Source organism: Montipora foliosa, chromosome 7, assembly GCF_036669935.1.
Source record: "Montipora foliosa isolate CH-2021 chromosome 7, ASM3666993v2, whole genome shotgun sequence".
Lineage (NCBI taxonomy): Eukaryota > Metazoa > Cnidaria > Anthozoa > Scleractinia > Acroporidae > Montipora > Montipora foliosa.
This window is the reverse complement of record NC_090875.1, coordinates 22,931,446-22,956,445: the sequence shown is the minus strand read 5'-3', so window position 1 is coordinate 22,956,445 and position 25,000 is coordinate 22,931,446. Positions and strand designations below refer to the sequence as shown.

Here is a 25,000-nt window from a genome sequence, read left to right as displayed (position 1 = left end):
TTTGAGCCTTCAGTACGAATATCAATATGGTGTCTAGGAGTGCGATCGAGACTTGGCCTCGGTTTGAAACTGTCTCCAAGCAACGACTTGCGCATACTCAATAAAGACTTAACACGATTTCTGCAGATTCCTTCTTTTCTCGTCGAGATAACATAAACGGGGATATGCACAGATATCGATAAACGACCTCCTGAAGTCATGCTGGTTTATGTGAACTTGCAAAGATGGTGCTCAATTTTTTTCAGTAATGAATCCGATGATAACATATGAAATTGCCTCGCCGAAATGGACATAAGCGAGTTTATCGACGGTTTTTGTTAATTTTTACTTCAACAGTTCCGTCTTCTAGCGTCTAACCTCTTTGCACGTCAACAATTAACGGAAGAACAAATGATCACTGATTCAGGTAAAATAGAATTAGACTACAGACATCGGTCAAGCTCATTTATTTTATTTCATTTATTTGTTTTGCCACAACCATATTTGCAATTTTACAACGATGAAGATAAAATTGCCAGAAAACTAACGAAAACGCGAGGCATACCTGAAATTTATAGGTTTTCTCTTAAAGTACCATTACAAGAGTAATCGAACATGTAAAGCCCCTTCCACGTGAGCAACTTTTATGTGCCAGTCTTTTGTGACAAGTGAATTGTCTCGAGTGGATTGAGAGCAAATTATTGCAAAAAAAGTCTCACTTATATGTGGGACAGAAATCTGTTTGGACAGCGGACACTAGGAAACTAACGGGAATTGGTCGTGAGAATAGGGCTTGGGTTCTACTACTGTGCAATGCTTGCTGGACGCGAATCGTACATGCGCCAGATTTTATTTCTCACAAAATTTGAGCATAATCCATCATCACCCGCAAATGAAATAGTAACAAAACTTGCTCTTGCGGGCGGGTCTAAAGGAAGTGGAAGAAAGTCAGCGAGTTTTCTGTTTAAGAACGGATTCACGGTTTTTGCTTCGGTAAGGAAATCTCTTAACTACATTTTGAACGATGCGTTCTGAAGAATGGTAATATAATTTGATGTTGAAGCCCTGGGTACGATTCTGTAAGGAAAAAGGAGTATCGGGTTTGGGGGAATGTTACAGCTGAAAAATGGAGACACGTTGAAATGAGTAAATCTCGAAGTTAAGAACCTTCGTCGTTTTGTATCTCAAACTTGGGGCCTATATCCATCTATGTATCCATTCTTATTTTTTCAATCGAAATGCACTGAATGAATTTGTTCTTTTGTTTGTTTAGAGTCGCTGTCACCACCCAGTGATGGGTTCGCCGGGAGAACACAGGTAAAAAATATTTTGAATAGGCAGGAAGGGTTCCACCTCAAAATGTCAAATGTGTCGCGCAAGTTTTCCATGCACACATTCCTGTCCTTTTGTCGTTTCATTGTACCTTCCATGTATTGTCTCACACCACTGCTGTCTTACTGAGCCCACACCCCACTTCACCTCTGGCCTTACATACATGTTTTTCACTGCATGGTGACGACCGAGGCATCAAAATTTTCGTTCCTCGCTTCTCCCTGCAAGTCCACCTAAGTTTGTAGTGGACGTTGCCTTTTATCCTCAAGTTTCACCTTGTATGGGTCGTAGAAGGCGGGTTAAGCACCAAACACGTACAGTCACATCCTGTGGTAGAGCTTGTAATACATGTATTCCTAAGAAAATGTGCCTTAACTTAAGAACCTCTGCATTTCAAAGTAGCCTGTGACGTTATCCCGGGAACAGCGCATTGTCTCTCACTAGAAGCTCATGATCCTGAAGCATTTAATTCTGGTTTAGAGCTGGGGTGTTTTTGACTTTAAAATTTTCCTTATTTGGATGTAACGTAGCTCGTGCATTTTCCCGCGCGTACGGCATCGATCTTATTTTTGTCCATATTTGGGCATACAATTGGTGTCCCAAGGAAAAGACTTGCATGTTACAAGCTTAAAGGTAATGCGCTTCTGCTCTCACTAACTCATTGTACTTTAAATGACCGCTAGAGTATTAAAAATCAAATTCCGAGGAGAAAAAGGCAACCGATGTTTGCCATAGATCAAGGAATTTAACCAAACAACATAGATAGTTCATTCTCCATTATATCAATGCAAGTTATACAAAGAATCGATAAAGAGAAGAGAAAAGGGATAAAAAATGTGGAACTCACACCATGCACTAATGATTACAAAAAATATCAAATTGTGGAAGCAATGGAGGAAAAAAAGATACAGCGAGTGTACAACATTAAGTAACTAGATAACTAGCTAATACTAACATGTATAACTCAAGACCTAAGACTATGAAAAGGAAAAGAAGAACCAAACGATAAATATTTGATGCAATTTGACGTTGTTTTTGCTCTTTTCTTTTCGCAGCTGTTTGATACGTTGGTTGCGTTTTTCCCGGAACATATGACTCAGCCGAGGGAAAATCTTGTTGATCTTATCACATTCTAGCTTCATAACAAAGCACTGGATTGCTAAACAAGAACAAACCACCAATGAACGGGGCACAGGAATGAACGCCTGTCCCAAGAACAGTTACCACAGCAAGAATGTGGATGAACCGTGACGTAGGAACGTCAGCCATGTCACAGAATCTTTGTGTGATGTTTGACTGCCCCTAGCCTGAAAACGCGTGACGTAGACCCGAAGTGCGAATTTCTTTCAAAAGCGATTCTTAGCCACGGGTGTCACACTCCTAGCGATCTCCAGAGGTTTTGCAAAGATAAAGTGGATATTCTCGATTATTCGCAGTTCCTGATCCCCTCGTTTTCATCAACAGGTTTTTCTGATTATTTGAAGAGCGCCTCTCAAAAAGGATAGTTCAAAACTTGAAACAGTTATTTGTTGACACGTACTGCGCGGTGCAAGAGAGCCTCCTTTTCAAAACGAACTCAAGCGTTCGTCGTCTAGTGATGCTAATTTTAGAGCATATTTGATTGAAAATTTATCATTTTGGAAAGCTTTTTAGATATAAAAGGTGTTAGGTAATCGAGCGATCTCAAGTTCACTTCGGAAATTAATAGCTACGAACTTTGAAAGTTTTCAAAATTTAATAAGTCCTTGGTCTATTTATTCCGAATTGTACAAGAAGATAGCATGTTATTTAAAATACACTCAAAAAAATCTAGAGGAAAGATTTATATACATTAACTTGGTTTAGCTATGACAAAGACTTTCGTCCAAGGATTTTAGTACTCTGGTCGCGTGTCTCCCCCCCCCCCCCCCGGTTTTCAATTGAGGGTCGTAAAACAAATATGGTATACGATACCATAGTATTTGCTTCGACCAATCACAACGGGTGCAAACAGTGTGCAAGTCCTGATTGGTTGATAAACTGGCGCGAGTGCTGCCGTGATCAAAAAAAAAATCACTTCCTCCTTTTCTTCGAATTTTGAACTTTGACTTGTATTCAAAGTTGGGTGTAAGTTTTGGATTTCATGTTCCACCTTTACTCACGTTCAAAACTGACCGATTAGACCCAGAGGATCGGATCTAGGGAAAGTGACGTCATTTACTCACTGCGTGTAAATGCAGCTTATTTTACGGTCACCTCGCAGCTCTTACAAGGTCTCACCTGATTGGAGACCACCCTTGAGGTTTAACAAAACAACAAATAACAGAAACAATGGACCCTAGGCCTAAAACAAAAGGCCTGCAACTCTATCCTCTAGGGTCCATTGTTTCTGTTATTTGTTCTTTTGTTAAACCTCAAGGGTGGTCTCCAATCAGGTGAGACCTTGTAGGAGCTGCGAGGCTACCTTATTTTATATGCGAAACAACGAAACTCCCGCGCTGCATATTAATTCAGCCGCGAACACGCGCATTGCATTCTTAAACTGTTGAGTCTCCGACGTCATTCTCCTCGATCCAGCTCTCTCAAGATTTTAAAGTTCGTAATGGCGGACTTAGGGTTATGATTTAAAACCAGGGCCCGGTTGTTCAAAAGCCGATTAACGCTAATCCCAGGTTAAAAATTAACCAAGAAGTTTATTTCTCTACTCCCAAATGCTTTCCAACGCTGATATTCGGCAAATCTTTACATGAGAATAAGTTAATTTTGAAAAACAGAAATAAGGGAAAGAGACTTTCACCAAAAAGTTGAAAACATAAAACAAAAGTTTACACTAATCCTGGATTAAGTTAATCGGCTTTCGAACAATCGGGCCCTGCTTGAAGCGTGTAAATTGCACCTCTTTTCCATAGAACAAAGCCGGTTATTTTAGGACACCAATTTTATGCCCCAGTGTTGAGAAAAATAAGATCGAAGCTGCACGCGCGGGAGAATGCATCCAAATAAGGAAATTTTTAACTTAAATAAAAACCCAGCTCTGAACCAGAATGAAATGGTTCAAGGTCTTGATCGTCTGTATAAAACGGTATGTTGGGCGTTTTGAACCAACAAGGATAATAAAGATATGTATAAATAGCCTTTTAGCGGGTGTTAGACAATTTTAAAGTGAATCTCCGTAAAAACGAAGGATTTCTAACTTCAATTCCACGTATTCCTATTCCGGAATACGGTCGATCGAACGCACCCTAAGAGTAGCAATTGGAATCGCGTGATTGCTTTCGACAGACATTTGATATCTTGTTTCTCCACGGGATTAACGGACTTCGCTCTTACTGAATGCGCGCGCAATGACGTAATTTTGTTTCCGAAAAAAGGCCAAACGGGCGGAAATTTGCTGTTTGAACAAGAGCAATCAGCCAGGATAAATTAGATTTCCATGGTTTCAAGACAACACAGCAGCCTACCGTTTGCGAAGCTCATCGATTGCTGTAATGGGGGCTAGCTATACGTAACATGTAGCCGAGGAATTTCGTAGTTTGTTTGACTGACAATTAAGGCACTTTCTCCTAACAATAAACCGTTCTCCTCCCACGTCATCCTGAAATTTTGGCAAAAAGGCTTATGAAAGAGTGTTTAGTCGAATTTGAATAACCAATAGAGGTTATCCCATGAGGTCTACCACTGTGATTTTTCGTTGGCCGGCTAAAATCTTTTCCAGGCCCCGAATTACTGCAACGCACGAAACTTGAGACGTCACAATTACATTTATGACGGAATGTCACCTTCGAAGTGATTTTCATTTGCGGCGAAATTTTAAGATGTGACCACAAAAAAATGTCTGTGTCCGATTTTTTGAACACATCTGGGTCATGGCTTTTAACAGCCGTGGCACTGGGATTAATTTTGTTATCTACATTCATATGGCTTTGTAATTCGTGTTGGCGAAAGCGCGCAAAACCTAAACTTCAAGCAAAGGAGTCGAATGATCTGTTTGTGGAATCTTTAAGCGAGATACCTGAAATCGAGGTAAGCTTCCACAAAATGCCATTACTTTAATGTTTTAAATAGGAAACCGATACAAGAGGTTTGCACTACACTTCCATCAAGCTTAGCACTTGCAGCATTCAGTTAATCTCAGCGCGGTATTGTCTATATTTTTACCTTGCTTTACAATCGCTCTCTGAGAGTGGTGCGTGATTACAGAATGGCAAAATGGTTGCTGAAAGAAAAAGGCATCCGGAGTAGAAAAGCAACGTTTCCCAGCGAAGTCTTGTCCAAAACAAGAGGACAAATCTAATGCTTAAAGCACAAACCTTGCCCAAGGCGAAGAAAATATTTAAGGAAAGAAAAGAGTATTCTGTATTGCCTTTTCATTCGCAGGAAATTACACCTGATCCTCAAAGCAACAAGTCGAAAAGGAGGGAATTGGTAACCACCTACTGCACTAACGGGTGTCAAGGCGCATGCGCATGTCCTGCGTTTGATCTCAACAAGAGCCTAACGTTGAGCGAGCCCGCAATAAGCGTGCCATCCTATTATTTGACGTCACCAAGTCACGGTCCGCCAACCCCACACGTAGAGAGTGAGAGTAGCTTGAGGCAAAGGCGATTGATTCAGAACCTGAAAGACAGGTTTGCCAAAAATTTCGGAATTCCGTTATTTGGTAGAAAAACGAGTGTCTGCGAGAAAGATACAAGCGAAAAAGACAAGGGAAATAACAAAGAAATGAACGAAAGTGCAAACCATAAGGAAGTACATATACGCGACGCGGTGAAAAAAGCAAGGAAAGGTGGATTACTAAAGAAAAACGGAAGTAACAAAAAAGTTAAGAAAGGCGGAAGTAGCAAAACCGGAAGTAATGAAAAAGTACATGACGGTGGGAGTAAGAAGAATGTCAACAAAGGAGTAGAACACGAAGACGGAAGCAATGAATTTAGTAACTACGGAAGTAACGTGGACATATTAGAAGGAGGACATCGAACGGAAGTGAGCGAAAGCGGAAGTAAGAACCTAGTTGAAGAGTTCTACGACGATGAGCTTCGAGAGAGACAAAGAAAAGATTCTTTAAGATTACTTAAGGGTATGGCAAGCTTCAAGAAAACTGCAAGTTTTGAAGGATTATATGAAAAACATCATTGAAGTTAATCTATTGGTCGAATTATAAAAAAAATCCACTTTATTTTGGTAGCTTTCGTCCTAGACCCTCGTTGTTTCACCTGTTCTTGTCATTGATTAAATCACGATGTAACAACATATTTTCTTTCATTGGAAACAAATTTCAGTTTTGTCTTCTTTCAAAATACCGCAGTCAAATATTATTTCTCACACCGATTCACTGGCCTTTCTCATTTTTACCGTGCGGTTTATTATTTCCATCTCTCCTACCTTTTTTTTGCTGCAGGCATCGATTTCTTGTACTTATTATCTCTGAGTATATCCCAAGGAAAATTTAAATAAATAAAAATTCATTTTGATTTTTCAAAAATAGTGATACATTAGTCTAAGTTTGCCCTGATCTTTGTACACTAAGGAGCCTTGCGTTCGAAAACGCTCAGTTTTTAATGCTTTTTCGCCAACACCACACCAACATATATACCAGCACTTCTGAAAGCGCTGACAAAACGGACAATACAAGCGCTTTTGAAAGTGGAAACGTCTAAAAAGCCACCTTTGTAACTAAATGCATCAAGGATCCTCCCTAACAGCTGTTTATTTAACTGTTTAGCGTTCGTTCAATATAGCATTGGAGAACTCTTTTTTTTTTTTCATCTTTAAGTAGTGGACATCACAATGGAACATTTCTGAGTTGCTGTTTGCCTCTGGTTCAAAACTAGTCTTGGTGCTAAACCAGTTTGCATGACAATACACCAATCATATCCATTTGAATGGTTATGCACCAGAACTCGCTTTGAAAGCGAGGCAAACAGCAACTCGGAAATGGGCTTTCCTAAGGATTAAAGTGTCTCTTTCAATATCAATACTTTTAAACCCACGCTAAGGGCAGATTTTCCAGTCTGTATTTCCTTGCCATAAGCCGACCTTGCATAACGCAGATGGAGGATCAGCTGTCCATTTTCATTTTATTGATGTTTATGAGCTACAACTCGGTTCTTTTATCCGGGATCAGCCAAGTCACTTTGTCCAAAGTACCTTGTATAGAATTAGGATACAGTAAATCAATTTCGAGTATCAGCTAACCAACAAACGATAAGAGGGGTTAATCCGAGCTATATATATATATATAGTATTATTTTCAGCGGTGAATATTTAATAGCCCATGAGGCGAAGCCGAATGGGCTATTGACCCGTGGCCCTTGAGGGCGAAAGGTCTAATTGTTTTAGTATCACCCAACTAGTCGGACAAAAAAAAGGCAATAATAAACTTAGCAAATGCAAGTTGAAAATATATTTATTTGGAAATAAAACGAAAGAAAACGTCACGCTTTTCGCTACTCGAGGACTATTACTAATAGTCCTCTAGTAGTGTAGCCAATCAAAATGCAGCATTTGCATTAGTCCACTAGTTGGGTGATACTAAAAGAGTTTAGTGTCATATTCACCGCGCTATCCGGAGAATATAACATTTTGGAGGCGCGGCTGCTAAGCTAATCAAGCACTTTTCGTGCCCTTTCATCGCGTTTTAGCTAGCCTGCGTAGCAAGCGTTCCTGTTCGACAGAATTTTCCGCAAACTGGCCGGGCGGAAATTAGCCCCAACTTCCGCGCGGCCAGTTTGCCAAAAATCGTTTCGAAGCTCTTCTGCTGTCTTTTAGCACGTTGTTTTGCACTTTCTTGATATTCACCGCTGAAAATTACACTAAAACAATTATTCGCCTCAGGCTCAGTAAATACTGGGGAATATTTATCTCGACTACGTCTCGGTAAATATTCACCAATATTCACTTCGCCTTCGGCGAATAATTGTTAATTAGTATAAATACACAAGTGATTAAAAAAATCGCGCGCTCTCATTGGCTCGCTATCTCGGATTATTAGCCGATAATCACCTCGACGGACAAAATGGCTGCCAGTAGTCGTTTTGCCACTGTAAGTGACGATGATTTCGTGTTGAAAGGTTTTTTTTTTCTCTTTTTTGAAATAATCACCTGTGTATTTATACTAAAACAATTATTCGCCGAAGGCGAAGTGATTATCGGTGAATATTCACCTCGACTTCGTCTCGTTGAATATTCACCGATAATCACTTCGCCTGAGGCGAATAATTGTTAAATATACGTCACATTGGTTGTCTTTAGTGATGATGAAGACGATGGCGATGATGATGATGATGATGATGATGATGATAAAACTACGATGAGGGCACAGCTACAATATAACAAGTTAAATAATCAAAACAATCGTATCGCACGTTGTATGAGCGTATTTCTTTGATTTTCTTTCCTTAAAAAATAACGTGATTTAGCCAAAATGACAGTGACTTATTTCCTACAGAGATTTAGCATCGCGCTTCCTTGAAAAGGCAGACGGCAAACGGCTGCTGTTTGCTATAAAAGCAATCTAACCTATCTCTCTTGTCTAAGAATTTACTCGACACATGCAGCTTACGAGAAAGAAATAAACCAAATCAAACAAGTTTCTCTGATCTTTTATGCGTACCTTGATACTATAGTAATGATTAAATTCAGCGGAGAAACCAGATCGTTAAGCGCTGAATCCTGCAAAAAGAATAAATTCGGTCTTTTAAACTACTGGGCTAAGAGGTTTTGAAATATCGATATAAAACGGAACTATCTTAAAAACACAGTTCGCAGGGCATCTTAGCACTATCAATCAGTACCTCCGTTTTAGGTGGCAAAACAACCCTCTGTATTAATATCAAACTCTCCAGTAGCAGTTACCATGCACAAGGCGGTTAGTAGTCTTTTTCCTGATCGCCTCTGCGACATTTTTAAAAAATACTTCGCAAGTTTATTGCCACAATTTAAAGGGTTTAGCACTTAATTTGTTAATTCCCAGGACGCTCTCTAAAGCAGGGTAACGTCACAGTGCTTTTCATCGAGATGCAACGCTTAGAAACAGCCTTTCCAGTCAAGCAAAAAATCAAAGCATAGTTGTTAATGTTAGTGATACGAAATAAAGACCCTCTAATTTTAGCTTTATTTTAATATTGTAAGATTTAAATGTCAATACACGGCTCGATGGAAGAACATGTTTTACTTGTATATATGAATTGATACCGTGCCTAAATAAAGCTAATTATCATCTCAATTAAGATAAAGTCAACGTACAACGTTATGAAAATAAACGCAAACGCTATGCGTTTGTATGTCATAGTGTGAAAATCTCAAAAAGCAAACTTATCGACTTTGGCCGATGACAACAAACGAGAAGTCACGTGAACCAAACTGAATAAATGAAACAATGACATACCAAGGACGCTCTGAGTGCAGCGCAGAGCCTAGCGAGTGTGCGAAGTAAATAAGTAGTTTCTGGCAGAAGTGGCTTCTCCAAACAAACTAAAAGAGCATAAAACCATCGGCCCTGCAGAAAATTAAAGGAAGTAATGCTATTCAGTGGCGCCCAACAAATCATGGGCAAAGGCTCATGGGACAGTGCGTGGTTGTTCAATAACCGGGAGACGCAGCGTGGGCAAGGCCGAAAGTGAAAACGTTTTTCACACTGTCTCTCTCCTGGTTTTTATCAAGACTCCTAAGCTTTGCACGATCACTCAACTGACTGTAGTCGAATGAAGACGACAACGTAAGATAAATTGTAAGATGCAGGGCTGGCGCAGTAGTGAGAGCACTTGCCTCCCACCAATGTGGCCCGGGTTCGATTCCCAGACTCGGCGTCATATGTGGGTTGAGTTTGTTGGTTCTCTACTCTGCACCGAGAGGTTTTTATCCCGGTACTCTTTGAGTTAATTGTTAATTTCAGTTCACAGTGTCCCCAATAGGTGCTCAAGCCCTAGAACGACTAGACACTTAAATAAAGTTCCTTTCCTTTTTCCTTTTTCTTTTATGCAGAGCAAAAGCTTTTGTCATTACGGTCGTTATTTCGATAACGTAAACGCTGACCACTAAATCAAACTCTAACAAAAATGCAAACTAAAGAAGGGAAAAAGACCCAATGAACCAGTTTGTGATTTAATTTTAATCTGATTCTACGAGCCAGATCTCTATTCTCTTCCGTTTGTTCGCATTGAGCGCCTAGCACAAAGTATGGCGGCTTGATGTTTATGCGTACTTTTGATTATCGAAATTATCGTTACCAAACGAATGAAAGAAAACTATTTTTTCGTCTAGATATGTTTTACACACCTGATGAGTCTAGATATGTTTTACAAACCTGATGATGTGAGAATCCAATTTCTTCCAACCATGTTACTTGGTATTCAAGCACTTGCAGCAGTGTGGCCTATTAGGCGAACAAAGTACAACAGATTTCATTTTTCACCTGAGCAAATTATGTCGGACATTTGAAATAATCATTTTAAGGAGCTTGAACCTTTTGAGAGGCTTAAACGGTATCTAAGCCCCTTGGTTTCTCGTTTTGCCGCACATCCGAAAATTGAAAACACGGCAGTTTGTACATTTTCTATTGTTAGTGTGGACTGCCAAAACCAGATGTATTCGTACAGGGACGACGTCTCAGCAAAGACACACATATGAAGTGAAACAAGGAAAAAGTGCGCATGCGTTATTCCACCTCGGCATCGCACACACCACTAAACCAAGCACCAGAAAATTTTCTTCCGGTTGTTTCACTTCCTTTTCCAGTGGTATCGGATTTCTTTGCCTTCGTCTCTGTGCTTGTCTCCCCATTATGAACAGACAGCATATCTGTCAGCGTGACAGCATCCTCAACATCAAAATATTAGTATAATTACATAGGTGATTATTGAAAACTCTCTGCGCTGATTGGTTGCCGTCGGGAGTGACTGACCAGCTCCCAACATCAGTGCCTTGATAGCTCAGTCAGGTTAGAGCATCGCACTGGTATCGCCAGGTCAAGGGTTCAAACCCCGTTGAAGTCAAAAAATTATTCAGGCTTCTCTACCCAATTGCAAAAATTGCGTTCATAACTGCGAGGATCATAGCTTTACTTGATTTCATATCCGCAGTTCTGTATATGATTCATTTCATATATCATTTCCTCCGTTCAGGTGATTATTACGCTACAATCACCTAAGCGGTTTTTTCAAAATGGCCACAAGTAGTTGTGTCGAGGTGACAGGCGAAGAAATTGATTGTTTCATAGAAAATTTTTTGAAATAATCACTTATTTAATTATACTAAAACAATTATTCACCTCAGGCTCGGTGAATATCGGTGAATAAAAACCTCGACTTCATCGATATTCAGGATATTAATAATTGTTAAATATTCTACGCCAAACCGCTTTACTTCTGAGGAAGAGCACATGCAGATAATGCAGAAAAGCGCGTTTTGCGGCCTGTGATCTACATTCAGAATAGATTCTTACTGTCTTTCTCTTCTTTTATTAAAGTTATGTTCTTTCTTTTTTAAATTTATGCAATAAATGCAACGAAAGTCAAGCAAAGAGATGCGATATTGACTTACTTGATTTATATGTTGCAAAACACTCAGCAGCGGTAGCGTACCTTCCTTTTGATAAAAAGAATTACACACATTAATTAATAGTTCATGTGACTGGTAGGTCGGTAACAGAGCCCACTATTTCACTCCTGTAGATGAGTTGTAGAGCATCTGAAGTAATCGGTAGGTTGTAGGTTTGATTCCTTGAAAGGAGTACTCGGGTTTTTCCGAGCATCCCCGAGTCACCATCGGAAAAAATGCATCTCTTCACATCATATACCGCGGTTAACATTTTGCAACATCGAGAATGCGCCATTTCGAAAATCATTCCTGGTAGCACAACAGGCTAATTAAGGGATTATTTGGCTTAAATTTTCATCCAAAGTTGAAAAAGGGAGCTACAAAAAACCCACACACTGTTTGCCAGGAGGAGCGGTTAAAATCCCCAGTGTCTCGGTTTTATTTAGGACTTTAAGATCTATCACGTGACCATCAACGAGAGCGCAACCAAAGAACAACATTAAATGAGTGAAACAAAGGCTGAGCACGTGAATTTTTGAAGTTTTGCACATTTCTTCCATGTTCTCTGTATATGTGCAACATGAAAACAACCAAAACGTAAGTGCACATATTAGGCAAATTTTAATTTTCTCTCCTACTTTTAAGAATGTTCCTTCTAATTTAGTTCCAGGGTAGTTCAGATAGTTTGTAAAAAGGGAAGAGTTTCAAAACGTGAACTCATAAATTCTTTTAACATTCTCGTTGACGTCAGTAACGAAGGTCTTATAGAGTGGTAAAGTGATGACGTCACAAAAACTAAATTTATGAAATTATGAGATTTACTGAGATATTCTGAAAGTACATGATCAAGAATGGCCGCTTGCCAAAAATCAGCATATGGTTGCAATATGGGGGTAAGATATTAGCCCTTCCATGCTTCAGTAAGTCCATACAAATCCTTGTAATTTTGTCTTGGTTCTAAACCGTTTAGAACAAAGACAAAATTATAAGGATTTGTATGGGGTCACTGTAGCATGAAAGGGCCAATATCTCATCCCCAAACCGCAATAAGATGCTAATTTTTGGCAAATGGCCATTCTTCATCATGTAGTTTCTGAAGATCTTCATGAATCCCATAATTTCCTAATTTTAAATATTTGTGACGCCACACTTTACCACTCTATTAAAGCTCCCTGCAACGGGACTCAATATTGTTGGCAACAACTCCCAACTTTGTTGGGTGTTGCAAGTTGCATCGATTTGCACACCCTGTTGCATGTTGTTGCACGAAGCTGAAACTGGTCAAACTTTTGAGCCAACAACTCCCTACATTTCTTTTGTTCCGTGATCGCGAAGTGAAGCGCAACAATTTTAGATCTGTTTGAACAGCTCTTCCAACATTGTTGAAGCCATGCACGAGTATTACTAAGTCTTATGGGTCGTATACTTCCCATAATACACAGTACCATCTTACATTGTTGGCAATTGTTGCTTGAGTTTGTATGGGGCTTCAGAGTACAAGTATTATCTCAGGATTTATAAACAAGACAACAAAAACATTTACGTTCAGCGGTTACCTGACTTGGTTTTTGTGTGGAAGCAGGGGTCTGGAACATGTTCTCATGAGTTTTAGTTCCATCTTTTCTGTTTAAAAGGAAAATGCCACACAATCATTAGTCTATTACAATCTGATTTATACTCATATTTTGCAGTTACAAATTTAAAAAAACAAATGATCACTGCAAGGACATTCAATGCTTTATATCATGTGATTTCTACAATTCTCTGAAGACTGTCCAAAACAGTTTCAGTGCCGCATCTAAACTTGTGGATATTGAAGGGATCTATTTTTTCAACAGAGCCTTGTGGATACTCACCGAGAATGCAAGCAATTCTTTCAAGGAGTCGAAACCTACGACCATTTTATTACAAGTTCCCCTAACAATGTTGTGTCATAGTTCCTGCGATCTTTGAGTACAAACAGGCAACATTGAATGGGGGAGGGCAGGGGGGTAGTCCTGTTATTTTACGGATAAAATCTGCTGAACAGACGCAATGTGTCTACTGCATGTTTATGCCCATTGTAGGTTAAAGAGACAAATAATCATTGTCTAGCTATACTGTTAGGATCCAAATTGTAGAAATGGAGCTTTTTCACTTGTTGTAATGAAGGAGATGTTGGGTGTTAACCCCACCGAATGAAATGAAGAAATGTGTTTTTTCAATGGTTGGATATTCAGGGATATTCAAAAAAACCTTGTTATCTACCTGCAAGAAATTTTTGCTGCAATTTGATCTCCAAGACAAAAACAGCACCATGCAAGAGAATCGTTTTTCTTTGGCTGAAAAAAATAATTGTGATAAGAAAATCACAAAATCATCTGCTACAGATTACATGTAAGTATGAATTCAAACAAAAAATCAAGGATAAGGAAATCTACCAAGGAGTCTTAAGATACATTTACGGATGTCTTGAGTCCATTTTAATTCTCTGCATTTTCAGCATTCACATTTTGATTGGTTCTTACCTATGATCTATCAGATGACAGACACATATCACCTCAATATTGCTCTCGCCTTGTGTGCCACATTTTTGTTCTTACCACATTTTGACGTCATCTGTGATCTGTTACTAAACAGACGCACTGGAACATGGAAATCTATTTGTTAAGTTTGCTATTCTCGGTTTGCACATGACGTCACGACCGCCAGGTTGGTGCCCCTAAACAAAGAAAAGGCAGCCATGTTGGTGCCCCGACCAAATCCTCCGGGAATTTAACTCTATTATTATGCAAACGCTTCCTTTTGTTTTCGTTGAAAAACATGGCTGTTGATCACGTGAGTGAAAACCAGCAATACCGCTCAGTGTACTCAAATGGGAGAGATTTGTTCCGCATACATGCCAGTTACACTTACCAAGGTCAGTGAAGTGGAGTCCACTTTAACAGACTGGGATTTCCACTGAGCAAATCTCTAAAATGAACAGAAATAATGATATTAAAGTTATTTGTAGTGTATTAAAGTATCAGTTCAAGCACTTAAAAGCGTTATTTGAGTACAGATAAATAGCCAAATGAACACCAAATGTTGCTGCCTTTATTGAGTGTTGTGTCACTGTTGAGGTTTTTAAGTTGCTTGTCACCCTTTATCAAGTCCTGTGTTGCCATTTTTAAGGAGGATGTCACTGACAGCCTAAAGTTCCCTTTATTGGAGGCCTCATCAAAGAGATAATAGGCTGATTTAGCAACAGAACGGGAACGTCAGTGGCAACGGCGCGCACAGAAAAAACACCAATGAGAATTCAGAATAGAATAGACTCCACTCTTTTCTTCTCTATTCTAAATTCTAATTGGTAGTTTTGCTGCACGCGACGTCGCCACTGACGTTCCCGTTCTGTTGCTAAATCAGCCTAATGATTATCAATGATACGCTGAAGGACAACAACTAATGATTATCTAAATGAGGCTTGGGCCAAGTCAAATTTGTCCTTGTGAATATCATCTCACATACCCACGGCCTGCTCCCGTTCTGGCCTTGTAGTTCAGTCGGTAGAGCAATGGTGATCAAATCCAAAGGTCGTGGGTTCAAATCCCACCCTAGCCAGAGTTTCTCTCTGTCCTTGTGTAGGCCCAATTCCAATACTAGGGTTGATCTCTGATGGAATAATTGGGTATAAAAAACTTCACTGTAGTGTTAGGCCTCACTCGACCTTGGAATCATTACTACACTACATTGTACATTTAATTCTACCTGTCTAACATCTGCAAACTCTGCTGCTTGTTGACTCTGCCAGTCAATTGGCGGAGCAAATCCTTGTGGAGCTGGTGACCAGCCAGATTTCTAAAGAATACAAGAGAACAACGATAAAGTCTCCATAAAATTTTTCCCACAAATGACCACCTCCACATGAAGAATTTAAAGAAGTCAATATTAATTACTAACATTAATGACATTTCATCGCTTGAACCCTAAGGTAGACCCCGAGGTATGGGGGGGGGGGGGGGGAACTCCCATATAAAAAGGGGAGGGATGCCGTCACAAATTTTAAATTAAACCCCTAAAGGAGACCAATCTGGGCGTGGCCCAAGCTTTTTTTGACCCCTGAAAGAGACCATATTAAAACACAGAGAAATAAAAAGTACAGTGACTTTTATTGATGGCAGAGACGTTTATCATCTAATACTTTAAAAATTTCTTCACGCGCAACCCTAAAGGAGAACTTCACAGCCACATATGATTGCATTTTGCCCAGAACACCCTAAGTGAGACCAAAATGTGAAATTTAGACCCCTATGCAAGACGATGAGCATCCCTCCCCTTTTTATATGGGATTCCCCCTTCCCCCCCCCCCCTCCCCCAGAAGGTAGACTAGCAGTAAACATTTACCATCATGATACTACTTCAATTTATTGCTTCCAAGTTTTGTTTGCTATTGTAGGTGGCATATAGGAGCATACCTCATTTACATGAACAGTTTGCCTGCTTGAAAAACTCTTTGTGTCCAAATCAGCGACCACAACATCTGGACAATGCCTGGCTTGAAGACTGGAAATAAATATGATCTTGAACAACCAACAGTTTCAAGGGATCACAGTGTGATCCCTTGAAACTGTTGGTTATTAGAAATATAACATGGGTGAGAAATGGATTGAGTACCCTTCCTTGCCATATATACCGGTAATTCACATCTTACACACCACTCATGACAACCATATCAATAATAATATTTTTTAACTTCTCCAAGTACAAAAATTAAGTGCTTTGTTGTGATTTGGGCTAATTGAAATTGAGTGAACTGATTTTGCTGACGCAGATTTTGCAAGAAAATTCAAAATTTAAAATGCAACAATCAGCAAATGGATGATATAATTAAAATGGAAAATAATACTGGACCCAAGGCCATAAAGCATCCACTTTAATTAGACCAACTTCACTCCAATGTCACCCAGCACAAAAGATAAGAAAGACACATGACAAAATAGAAAGAAAATGATGACTTAACCCTTTCCCTCCTAAGAGTGACACCTATAGATTTTACTCTGTCCAACGACAGACAATTTTACTCGTCAATGGGGAGCCCCTCAGGGGTGAAAGGGTTAAAAAGATTTGGGGAGCAGGTTTGGCACCATAGGCCACTTTAGGAAATACCATAATACTCTTTGTTTGCCGCCCAAATTTTGCATGAGTGTTGTTTTTGTCTTCTCTTGGGACCACTGTAAGTTCCAAGAGTAACTGGAAACAATGCATATGCAAAATAAGGGGGAACAAACAAAGAGTATTATGGTATTTTCTTAAGTGGCCTATTTGAGCACATGTCTTCCACCTGGCAATGTGTCCTGGGCTGACAGCATCATGTGACTAAAGGAACTGTTTGTACCGCTAAGTTGCTTTTGCCGTGATCCTTAAAGTTAAGTACGATTCAGCTTCGAACATATCAATATTTTGTACTTCTTACAATTTTCATCTTGTAGAATAAGCTTGTACAAAAATTAAATAAAAAATTAAGAGCGTTCAATAGGCTGAAACACTGGAAAAAATGATTTTATTCTCAATACACAGAGTGTTACTCACTGAACTCTACGAAGGTATTCATAACCAGAAGATGGAACTTTCGCTTCATCGAAACTTTCATCGTCGTCCAATGTTTCTTGATCAAAAATTCCTAACACGGGTTCCATGTTGCTTGTTGTCTTTTTGAATCAAAACTGGTATACTATTGGAAATAGCAGCTCTCAATCTTCAGGAGGTAAATCTGTAAACCAGCAGGTCCATCTTTACTGTCTTCTTGGAATTATTCGTACTACGCTACCCAACATTCCTGCCTGTCCTGTGCACATTCTTTCCAAGCAAGCAATTCATGCTCGTTATATGATGTACTAAATAAAGCATGGAGGGAAGTTGGAAAAGTGCAAGAATTGCTTTTTATGCCTTTTGTTCCACGTTTGCATTTGTTACTTTGGCATTCACTGTATATTATTTAACAAATCACAAAGGAAGCAGGAAAAAGAATAGGATCACAGACACGTCAATCAGACTGCACGACGAAACAGCTGCCTCGTGTTCATTTTGTGACGAGTCAGAGCTGGCGGAAATTTTGAAGAAAAATGGACATGGAGAGTTTGCAAAAGGAAAAATATCCTCTCTGTTGAGGTTTATAGAAACAGCAGAAACCCACATGGTAGAAAAGCTCCTTGTAATCCTTTTGAACTGTTCTGCATTCACAGCAAATCAGGTGAAGTGCCTTTGTAAAATTGTGTCCACCACATCCCCTCCGGCTCCCCACCCCCAAGATGTAAGAACAGATGGGTTTCACACCACACGGAGCCAGGGTATCATGTACAATAATGATATTATGAGTTGAAGTGGGGTCAAAGGTTTCCTAATCTGAAATGCTAAGCTCAAACTTTGTTTTCATTTTTTTGTGGGGTATTTTTATTTTTTTTGTTTGTTTTTTGCTTACCCACCAGACTTGACATTACAGTAGCTACTGCCAAATGAACTGCAGCATCAATGATTATACCACGACACCTGGAATTCAGTGCCCTACTCTTTGCCACCAATTCAAGGGTTCTTTGACATAACACAGTGTTTATGAATTGGCAGGATCTTTTCCTCAGTTATTTTAAGAGTATTCAAGTGGCAGTTACTTATCTTTGCAAACTATTGAAAGTTGGTAAACTAGTTCCATCAATGGGTGACAGGACAGTGGAAAAATCAGAGTCCCAATCCTGTCTAGGAGTCTGGTTTTTCAGTTTTCCTTTAGCCTGCTTGCAGGCGGTAATTTGTATTTCAGTTGCCATATACACCTATTCCAAATTGGCCGCTGATTTATGAGGATACAAATTGGCCCTTGTTGCCTCGTTCAAGATAAAATATTCTTTTGAATTTTAAGCTTAAGAATGAGGCATCAAGGGCTTATTTGAATAAAAACAAAAGAATATTTAAATGGCGGCCATTTTGGAAAAGGGTATTGGACGGATGGAAGTCACCTGGCCCAGACCTATACCATGCACTTCCAATATGGCGTCTGATATGTGTTTTGCAGCAACAACAACATCAACCGCCTGCAAGCAGGCTAGTTTTCCTTTTGCCCATTGATGCACGTAGTTCACCTTCTTTCTTACTGGCACATTGCACCTATGCCATCTACAGTTCCAATAAAAGTTTTTGTGAAGTCATGAATTCATCTACAGAATGCTATTCGTGAGTGTGGTGGTTTTCCTCTGCTTGAAGCGCTATTGACACACCAAAGCCAAACAGTCAACATCAAGGTCGCACAAGTGCTATCGAACTTAGCAATGAATGAAAAAAACCAGCAAAGCTTGAAGGTATTGCATGATAAGTGTACTCAATTGAATAATCTATAAAGCAAACTTAAGGGTAAAAACTTGTCTTGTCCCCCTGAACTTTTTCTAGCTAAAGGGCAAATTAGACGGTACAATGTTTGCTTTGGCTTTTGCAAGTGCATCATTACATTCAACCATTAGCATGCACACAACTTGCAATCATTTGTGGTAAGGGTGCCTTTGGCCTGATTTAGAGAATATGATTTGATTCAAAGTCGCAGCTTAAGCTGGACATTTAAGCGTAAATCATACCATCTAAATTGCCCTAACAAGGCCACCCAGATACAAATACAAATACAAATATACATACTTAATTGACGCTCCCCATAGAGGCTTTTCAGGGCCAATGAAACTCAACGAAACGACAGAACAGAATAACAACAACAACAAATGTTAAGAATCCCAACTGGCCGGAGGCAAACCAGTTGGCTATTTACAAGTGCAGCTGGGAAGTTGAACCAGGGACTACCAGGAACAAATTCAACCAGTGGTTAGAGTGGGTCTTGAACCCGGGATCTCCGGATCTCAAGGCAAGCGCCCTAACGACTGGGCCACACTGCAACATAACATGTGGGTCAGTCTCACCTGAAACCACCAGTGATGTTGATCGTGAGATTGCTGGGGATGGGGTTAAGTGAGGGAACAAAGAATTATGTTCTAATTTGGTACGCTCAAACAAACGTAAAATATTTTCTCCCTTAAATGCTCTAAAATTCACAACAAACAACGTCATAATAGGTTGGTGGCTCAAGCAATCCAACCATTTGATGTTTACCAATCTGCTCAATCAAGAAGGTGTTTGGGAGGGGGAGGGGGGAGGGCGAATAATTATTGTGAGAGTGAGAGAACAACGGTACCAAAACTTGCTATCTGGTTAAATAGCCTGATAAGTCAATGGGAAATTTATCCCTGGTGACTACTAAAACAACTAGAAAATACCTGATAAACCACAAAAACCCTTCAAATTAGAAGAATTCAAACGCATCCCAACAGAAAATACATTTCTTCCAAGAGAACAAAGTACCAAGTGGCTATAATTATACTTAAAACCATATTGTCACCTATTAAAATGCGTGAAAGGCAGGAGTAGTGTCACAACTTGATGGAGAAGGATCATCCAAGATTGTTGTCTCGTCCGAGCAGGACAGTTGTTGGTGAAATTGACTACTGTTTGTCACAACCTGAGAAGTAGTCGACTTCAGTGATTTCATGATTTAATCTAGTGTGATCAATATTATTTGCTTTTATAAAGTCATTTTATATTTAGTGCTGGACGTGTCAATTTAGTTTCTTTTCATTTCAGGACAGTGTCTTTGCTGTGATAAAGAATCTTGAATACTCTGATAGTTGCAACAATGAAGAAGTTGTGATAGAGCTTTTGAAGCTGTTGGTCAATTTATCTGCAACTGATATCGCTCATGAAGAAATCATGACTGGGGTACCAGAATATTTCAATATTCTTGGCCAGACACTCTCAAGACAAATTCAGGTAGTGTCTGAATTAACCCTTTAAGCCCCGTGGGGTTCCCCATTGACGAGTAAAATCGTCTGGCGTTAGACAGGATAAAATCTATAAGTGGCACTATTGGGAGTGAAAGGGTTAAAGACCAAGCACATTATAATATAATGTGCTATAATATATAATATAATATTAATTATTAATTATATTAATATATAATAATTATAACATTAATTATAATATTAATTATAATATATATTATAATATAATAATAATATAACATTTATAATATAATGTAAAGAATCTTTACATCTAAGCCAGAAGACATTGTTGATGAAGCCCTAACCCTTAAGTGTTCCTATGACTAAAAAACCAATCCTTCTTTTTCTTTGGATTTCAAGACTATTTTAACTAAACAATAAGTTACCCACGTCTTATTGCCATTTTCATAATTCTGCGGAATCTTAGTTTCAAGAGCTGAGCGCCAAACTGCATTTTGGCTTCCATCAATCAAATTTCCGAACATAGCCCGGAAGATCAACTCGTACTACGCCTTGGAAAGTGAATTGGAGTTTTTGTTTAGTTCACAATTCGAATGTTCACCATTACGATATGTTAAATAAGAAATTCTTCAGTTAAAAGATTTGTACAGATTCCATCGCTTTCCATTGCCGTCAAGTTCGAATGTACGAAAGTACCATGGGAACCAAAGATGCTGATTGGCAGGTTATGTCACGCATCAATTGATTTTCTCATCTGTGGTTGGCGTCCGAAGTTCAAATGATGGAAGCCATTAGCGCTTTACGATGAATTCCACAGAATTACAAAAATCGCAGACATAATGTTATTGGTTTGAATTTTCTCTTTGCAGCAGCAGGTTTTAAGACTTCTGGTGAATTTGTCTTGCAATGTCAATAATCTTGATGGACTTTTAGAATTCCAGGTTTGTGGGCTGAATTTAAATTGTAATATTCTGGACCTCTGTGATCAACTGTTATATATTTCAAGAGAATAATCTTGGATAAGCCAGAGACAAATTTTATGCATCAATTATCAAATTATGGTGTCTTGAGGTTATTTGACACATAATTATAATGAGAATCAGATTGTCCGGCTGTACACACTCTTTTGCAATGACTTTGCCTGGCTGCTTTCATCTTTTCTCCTTACTTTATTACATCAAAAGCATAAAAATTCCCAGCTGCCAAATGCTGAGCAAAATCTTAATAAACCCTTTGATGATTATAATAATAATAATAATAATAATAATAATAACAACAATAATACAATAGCCCTTTTAAAACTATCAACTGAGTTACCTTGTTTCATTACAAGCTGTACCTGACTCCATAACTTAAAAACAATTGCTGCAAAAGATTTGTCAGTTACTTTTACATCTTTTTCCAACAGCCTCTTTTAATCCTGCGGACATTTATGCTACCAGACAACACAGATGACATTATCTTGCGAGCCTTGACAATATCAGCCAATTTACTTTCAAATTCTGATCGCTACACAGAGGTAATGAAAGTGAATGTTTCATGGTCAAGCAAGCATTTTGAAAAGAGTTCCTTTCTGCAAAGTATATCACATTATTTTGTTAATTTCTCGATGAATCAGGAGTCTGAAAGCTAGCCAAATCTAAGTTAAGATGCCAATTTCAACATGGTATGATTTTATGTACAATTTGTGGCATGTAACTTGCTTGCAACTTCTTTAAAGGACTATTCAAATAGGTATTATACTTTGAAGAGAGCTTGTTGCAAATTTTTTCATTTGAAAAGAGGGAAAATCCAGTAAAGAACAAGTCTATTTCCCAGTCATTTATTAAACTCTGATCCTGCAATAATTATTGGCATCTGTTATATAGGTGTTGTAGATGCAGGGTGGGTGATAACGCCAACACAAGCTCCGCATTGTGGTTGTTATCAGCCATGACCTGCTTGATAGTGGTACTCTGTAAATCAACCAGGAGAAGGAAGAAGCTGAACCAGTTGTTTGGCAATCAGAGATAAATATTTAAGTCTCAATCTTATTTGTCAACTTCTCTACTAATTTGGGAGACTGGTAATAATATTGAATCTAATAAAATCACGTGAAATTAAAGAAGATCAACAAAAGGGTTGGTTTTAGGAGAGATGTAAAGTCAAGTGTACCTGGGGAAAAATGTCTTAAAGCAGAGAAGAGAGCCAACAAGCTCAACCCACAGATGACAGTTTGGTGAAAGGCAAGTGCTGATCACTGCTGCCCTAGCCCCACTCCCCAAAGGAGCCCTGTCCACCACTGTACAAACCCTACTCCTGAGATTCTTAATTACCTTTTTATTTTCATTTTCATTCCTTTTTCCCACAGGAACAGCAATCCATGATTACAGAGCATCTTAATTTGTTATACAGCGAACTAATAGCAATGTTAGACCATTCAAATGAAGATATACAGTCACAAGCTAAAAGAGCTCTGAGGAGCGTGTTTGCTTTTCGAATGATGTACTCTACATTATAAGAAGTATACCTGTAACAATATTATTATTATTGTTGGCAAATATTAGAAAAGGAAGTAAATGTTATGTTAGATTGAAAAACAAGAGTTATTACTCAGACCACAAATCTTTTGGACCATATGCAAAGCAGGGACAATTTTAATTAAATAAGATTTTATTTCATCATACAGAACCATAGTTAACAGAGTGGGCTGGTTTTGAACCTCGGCAAACGTCAAAGGAGCAAACAAAGATGCCAAGATTTAGGTTGGAAAGTCCACAACCGTGCACAATCTTTTGTTTTGTGCTCATACACTATGCATAAATTACGTAACCAACACGTTTCTATTGGTTAGTTCCTCAAAACGGAGTAAACAACTATTGTGTTTTGTGCACGGTCAAGGCCCAAAAATGAGAACAAAAACATACAACAAAGAAATTTGTCGGGTTTCATAACCATTCCCCAATATCAACTACCGGTATGACAGAACTCAGCAATTGGGGAAAAAGTAGTTGATTTCTCTGAGTAAAGTAGAGGACACTTTTTGTCCGCAGTTGTTGGTGCTTACTGAAACTGCTGAGTACCTGTGGTAATTTTTCACGACTAGGTCTTCTGTTTCCCTTAGCAGAAGTCGTGCTCATAGTCACTTTACCGTAATGTAAGAGCATGAAAGTTGGCTGTGGTACAACCTCCATTCATATGGTATCCATGTACCAGTGACAACCTTAGTCCAATGTTGTAACCCTGGGTTGTAAACAACTGATAGTTATTAAAACTGTGTTGGCCACATTTGGTTTTCATCTGGTTGTTCCAAGACATACAGTCATCAACATGTTTTTGTTTCCCTTGTCACGGCATCATAACCAGTGGTATTATCAGGTCTGCAAAAACAACACCAGCAATAACCAATGAAAATTTAATGTGTAATGGCCTGCAGCATATACAGTAAGGAAGAAACTGCATTAGGCTTTCAATGGTTGAGTAGTTCAGGAAAATATCAACACATGTGTTTCTCCATCTCTTTAGTAATTGCTTTCCAGCCTCAAACTCGATGGTTTAACTGGAGCAAAGCACAAGGAAGCAGTGTATGTGGACATTGGGTTTGGCAGGGTTACTATTATTAGGGTCGAGAAGAAACTTAACGAAGTCTCTATTAAGCATTCCTTGAAAAGCGTTTGCTTCAGAATCCCTCCCAACCTGATTTGCCGTGATCCTTTTTGAGACAAATATGGATAATTAACAATAATTATTCTACGAGGGTGCACTGGATATGAACTGATAAATAACCAACAAGGTGCGTAGCACCAAGTGAGTTATAATCATTTTATATTCAGCAAGCCTGAGTAGAATTATTATTGTTTTATTAAAAATTCCATGATGCTCCCTGGGGTAGTATTGTCGACTAAAGCATTGATTTCTGCCTCTGTCAATTCCGGTCCAAAACAGCTTTCATCAGCCGTGTTTTCTCAGAGCTGCAAAAATGTTTTCAGTCAGCTTTATTGCTGACGTGTCCCTTGACCATCGCCTGTGTCTGGTGAGCTAATGAAAATGCTGGAAATCTGACATTTGTAGTTCAGTTTTTAATGATAATTATTACTGGCAGTGTGTATTATGGGCATAATTCAGCAAGCACCAAGACAGGACCTTACACATTAAGTTGCATTACATTTTTATGCACAAAACTTGAACAGCGAAAGACATCATGGTGATGATCTTGAACTTATGACAGATATCTTAATGTGTGATGCATTTAGGCACAAAACTCAAACTGCAAAACATATGACTGGGAAGATATAAAAATCCTAAATTTATACATCACCTTGTGTGTGATCTGGTAGCAATGTCAATGACCTCCTGCATGATATGAGACGGACTTTTCGCCCTTGTTGATATTTTCTCCTCTCGTCCAT

General features: G+C 38.9%; 5 protein-coding genes across 10 annotated transcripts in view; 3 read left to right on the top strand and 2 right to left on the bottom strand.

Moving 5' to 3' along the window:
• LOC138011400 (muskelin-like) overlaps nt 1-3,214 on the top strand; it is a 23,289-nt gene extending 20,075 nt beyond the window's left edge. The window contains exons 22-24 of one of the 2 annotated variants that reach the window (XM_068858379.1): nt 337-406; nt 1,253-1,296; nt 2,367-3,214. In XM_068858379.1, coding sequence (XP_068714480.1) covers nt 337-406; nt 1,253-1,296; nt 2,367-2,447 — 195 coding nt within the window. In that variant the 3' untranslated portion in view covers nt 2,448-3,214. The remainder of the gene's footprint in view (nt 1-336; nt 407-1,252; nt 1,297-2,366) is intronic. The other variant, XM_068858378.1, reaches the window with a different exon arrangement.
• A 1,776-nt stretch (nt 3,215-4,990) lies between these two features.
• Nucleotides 4,991-6,562, top strand: LOC138011402 (uncharacterized). The gene is made up of 2 exons (XM_068858385.1): nt 4,991-5,313; nt 5,668-6,562. The coding sequence occupies exons 1-2, from the start codon at nt 5,122-5,124 to the stop codon at nt 6,424-6,426; spliced, it is 951 nt and encodes a 316-aa protein (XP_068714486.1). The 5' UTR covers nt 4,991-5,121; the 3' UTR covers nt 6,427-6,562.
• Nucleotides 6,563-6,829: 267 nt separating this feature from the next.
• Nucleotides 6,830-17,636, bottom strand: LOC138011404 (gem-associated protein 2-like). Its single transcript, XM_068858386.1, has 11 exons — nt 17,377-17,636; nt 16,263-16,350; nt 15,556-15,645; nt 14,722-14,778; nt 14,074-14,147; nt 13,383-13,449; nt 11,830-11,874; nt 10,595-10,663; nt 9,677-9,787; nt 8,903-8,961; nt 6,830-7,437 (listed from the first exon to the last, which is right to left on the bottom strand). The coding sequence occupies exons 1-11, from the start codon at nt 17,481-17,483 to the stop codon at nt 7,401-7,403; spliced, it is 804 nt and encodes a 267-aa protein (XP_068714487.1). The 5' UTR covers nt 17,484-17,636; the 3' UTR covers nt 6,830-7,400.
• Nucleotides 17,637-17,672: 36 nt separating this feature from the next.
• On the top strand, nt 17,673-23,112 carry LOC138011401 (armadillo repeat-containing protein 10-like). Of its 5 annotated transcripts, none has more exons than XM_068858381.1 (6): nt 17,673-18,037; nt 18,999-19,133; nt 20,455-20,640; nt 21,485-21,553; nt 22,021-22,131; nt 22,963-23,112. In XM_068858381.1, exons 1-6 carry the CDS (start codon nt 17,693-17,695, stop codon nt 23,110-23,112), a joined length of 996 nt encoding a protein of 331 aa, XP_068714482.1. In that variant the 5' UTR covers nt 17,673-17,692. The 5 variants fall into 5 exon arrangements, with proteins under 5 accessions (XP_068714482.1, XP_068714481.1, XP_068714484.1 ...); XM_068858380.1 differs by having other exon boundaries at nt 21,482-21,553; XM_068858383.1 differs by lacking the exon at nt 18,999-19,133 and having other exon boundaries at nt 21,482-21,553.
• LOC138011406 (small ribosomal subunit protein mS25-like) overlaps nt 22,917-25,000 on the bottom strand; it is a 3,098-nt gene continuing 1,014 nt past the window's right edge. The window contains exons 3-4 of the mRNA XM_068858388.1: nt 24,910-25,000; nt 22,917-23,971 (exon numbers count right to left, since the gene is read on the bottom strand). The exon at nt 24,910-25,000 is cut by the window's right edge and continues 3 nt beyond it. Of these exons, the coding sequence (XP_068714489.1) occupies nt 23,917-23,971; nt 24,910-25,000 (146 nt within the window). The 3' untranslated portion in view covers nt 22,917-23,916. The remainder of the gene's footprint in view (nt 23,972-24,909) is intronic.

Bases quoted from the DNA above. Each gene is read 5' to 3' on its own strand.
- LOC138011404 (XM_068858386.1), bottom strand. From the start codon at position 17,483: ATGGAACCCGTGTTAGGAATTTTTGATCAAGAAACATTGGACGACGAT. The intron at 14,148-14,721 runs GTAAGTGTAACT...TATTTTTTTCAG, and splicing joins ACTCCACTTCACTGACCTTG to CCAAAGAAAAACGATTCTCT. The intron at 10,664-11,829 runs GTAAGTCAATAT...TTCGCCTAATAG, and splicing joins TTTTGCAACATATAAATCAA to GCCACACTGCTGCAAGTGCT.
- LOC138011402 (XM_068858385.1), top strand. From the start codon at position 5,122: ATGTCTGTGTCCGATTTTTTGAACACATCTGGGTCATGGCTTTTAACA. The intron at 5,314-5,667 runs GTAAGCTTCCAC...TTTCATTCGCAG, and splicing joins GCGAGATACCTGAAATCGAG to GAAATTACACCTGATCCTCA.
- LOC138011401 (XM_068858380.1), top strand. From the start codon at position 17,693: ATGGAGGGAAGTTGGAAAAGTGCAAGAATTGCTTTTTATGCCTTTTGT. The intron at 19,134-20,454 runs GTATTGCATGAT...TTTTCATTTCAG, and splicing joins AAAACCAGCAAAGCTTGAAG to GACAGTGTCTTTGCTGTGAT. The intron at 21,554-22,020 runs GTTTGTGGGCTG...TTTTTCCAACAG, and splicing joins ATGGACTTTTAGAATTCCAG to CCTCTTTTAATCCTGCGGAC.